General features: G+C 35.5%; 1 protein-coding gene across 1 annotated transcript; it reads right to left on the bottom strand.

The window, feature by feature from the left end:
- Positions 1-1,392: 1,392 nt before the first annotated feature.
- On the bottom strand, positions 1,393-2,073 carry LOC110423509 (uncharacterized). The gene has a single exon (XM_021437727.1). The coding sequence runs from the start codon at positions 2,071-2,073 to the stop codon at positions 1,393-1,395; it is 681 nt and encodes a 226-aa protein (XP_021293402.1).
- Between the last annotated feature and the right edge of the window lie 50 nt (positions 2,074-2,123).

Raw genomic sequence — 2,123 nt, 5'->3', positions numbered from 1 at the left:
CTTTATAACTTGTTATAATTGATGTCTTATTGATGAAGGAAAACCTTTAATCATTCAATATGAATAATGTTGTTGCATGATTGGAATCAAGCCTTAACCGACTCCAATTGGCTGCAGGGCTCATCTCAACATCTCCCACTAGCCCAAAGTCAATTGCTACCTCATCGTATGTGGATTGAAATCCATCTAGCAATCATGTCTCCATGTAGACTCACTTGTGCCCTTCAATGTGGTTAATTCTTTTTATCTATCTTTCTATGTATCACATCATGTCATATTACTATATCTAGTTCCAATGAGACCCAGGTTTTACTATTATGGCTCCATTGTTACATTAACAATGTCTAGAACCCTTTATTAGATCCATGAACTAATGATCTAAATATCTTCTTATTTGAGCCCTTTATAATAGGATGTATATGACTTTATTTATATACACGTATAATCCCTTTTGCTCATTGGGACCATTCCAACTAGACTATGTTGCATGCATCATATGCAAGTGTCACTTTATGTTGTGCCATTTGGCCCTTTTAAACTTTTTATTTTCATTGGTCTCCAACTAAATCCAAGATCCTTTGTGAGAGTAATATTCAAACTCTTTTCAATATTCCATGAGGTATATACATCTCAATGCATGCTTGGAATCACATTGGTTTGGAATATCATAATGGGCTTTTTGTTGGAGAGATATGGACCAAATCATATTGCAATATGAAGTTGTTTTCTTTCTTGAACATTCATCTCTATGTTTAGATTTTAAGAAAGTTCCATTTTATATGAATCAATATTCAACCTTTTGATCAATACCTTTTGATCAATTGAACATAATTCATAATTGATCAAATATCATTGCAAGGATAAACATGAAGCATGGATAATTAAATGTGACATAATTATTCCAAATAATTATTCAAACTTGAAACATATAAGCTTCCACATCCAAATGCTAAAGACAAATGTTTCACTGGCCATTCCCATGGGAATTACATCATTAATGTTTCAAAACATCCAAATAAATTATCCAACATGTCGAGATAAATAGGAATGTAACCATCCAATGTAGCATTTAATGCTTTAGGTAGTCCATCCATGTGGTCATCTCCTAAGCCAAGATCTTACTCTTGTTTATCTTTGGTCCTTGCAATATGTCAAAGATATGAGAACCAACTTAGAGGTATCATATACCTTTAACATATAAAGTACAAATTACTTAGCAAATGGTACCTAAATCAGAAACTTTAATAAGCTTCTTTTTCTTGCTCACAGTAGCTAGGTACTCCAAGCAGTTCCTCCTTCAATGCCCAAGTTTGCCACAATGATGCCAAATATCTTTCTCTTTGTCCTTTTTGACACCTCCCTTAGGCTTCAACGCCTTCTCATTTTGGGATTTTACCTTTTTTCCCTTTTGGGCTTTCTTCTTCTGTTGCTTTGTATGAGCCTTGGAAGAAGAAACAAGAAGCAATGATCCCTATCTTTCTTGATAGACCTCTCTGTCGTGTCTAGCATATTCAAAAGTTGGAGAAGAGTGGCTTCCAATCGATTCATATGGAAGTTCAACATGAACTGACTAAAGCTGTCACGAAGAGATTGTAGAACTAAGTCTATACTTAACTCATGATCCATTGCTAATCCCAATTGTCCAAGTCTCTTGATGAGTCCAACAATCTTCAGCACATGGGGTCTAACAGAACTACCTTTTGCCATCTTGCATCGGAATAGTTCTTTAGAGATCTCATATCTCTTAATGCGCCCCTCCTTATTGAACAGTTCTATAAGGTGAAGAATCATGGATTGGACATCCATGTGTTCATGTTGCTTTCGGAGCTCAAGGGTCATACTGGCTAGCATCACACATGCTGCTTGATCATCGTCATCCTTATGACGTTGATATGCCTCTTTATCCTCAACACTAGCATTGGTAACAAGGACTGGTGGAATATGAGTGTCAAGGACATAAGATTTCTTTTCTTGTTTCAAGACGATCTTGAGGTTTCGAAACCAATCGAGGAAGTTTGGGGCAGTGAGTTTATTAGCATCCAAGATGCTCCGCAATGATAGATTATTACCCATGTATATAAATTATGCCTAAATAGATAAAATAAAGCAATAAGTAAACATCA

The sequence above is a fragment of the Theobroma umbraticum genome, unplaced genomic scaffold, assembly GCF_002168275.2.
Source record: "Theobroma umbraticum cultivar Fairchild unplaced genomic scaffold, ASM216827v3 scaffold_20.0, whole genome shotgun sequence".
Classification (NCBI taxonomy): domain Eukaryota; kingdom Viridiplantae; phylum Streptophyta; class Magnoliopsida; order Malvales; family Malvaceae; genus Theobroma; species Theobroma umbraticum.
The sequence above is the reverse complement of the archived record's forward strand: the minus strand, read 5'-3'. Positions and strand labels throughout refer to the sequence as shown.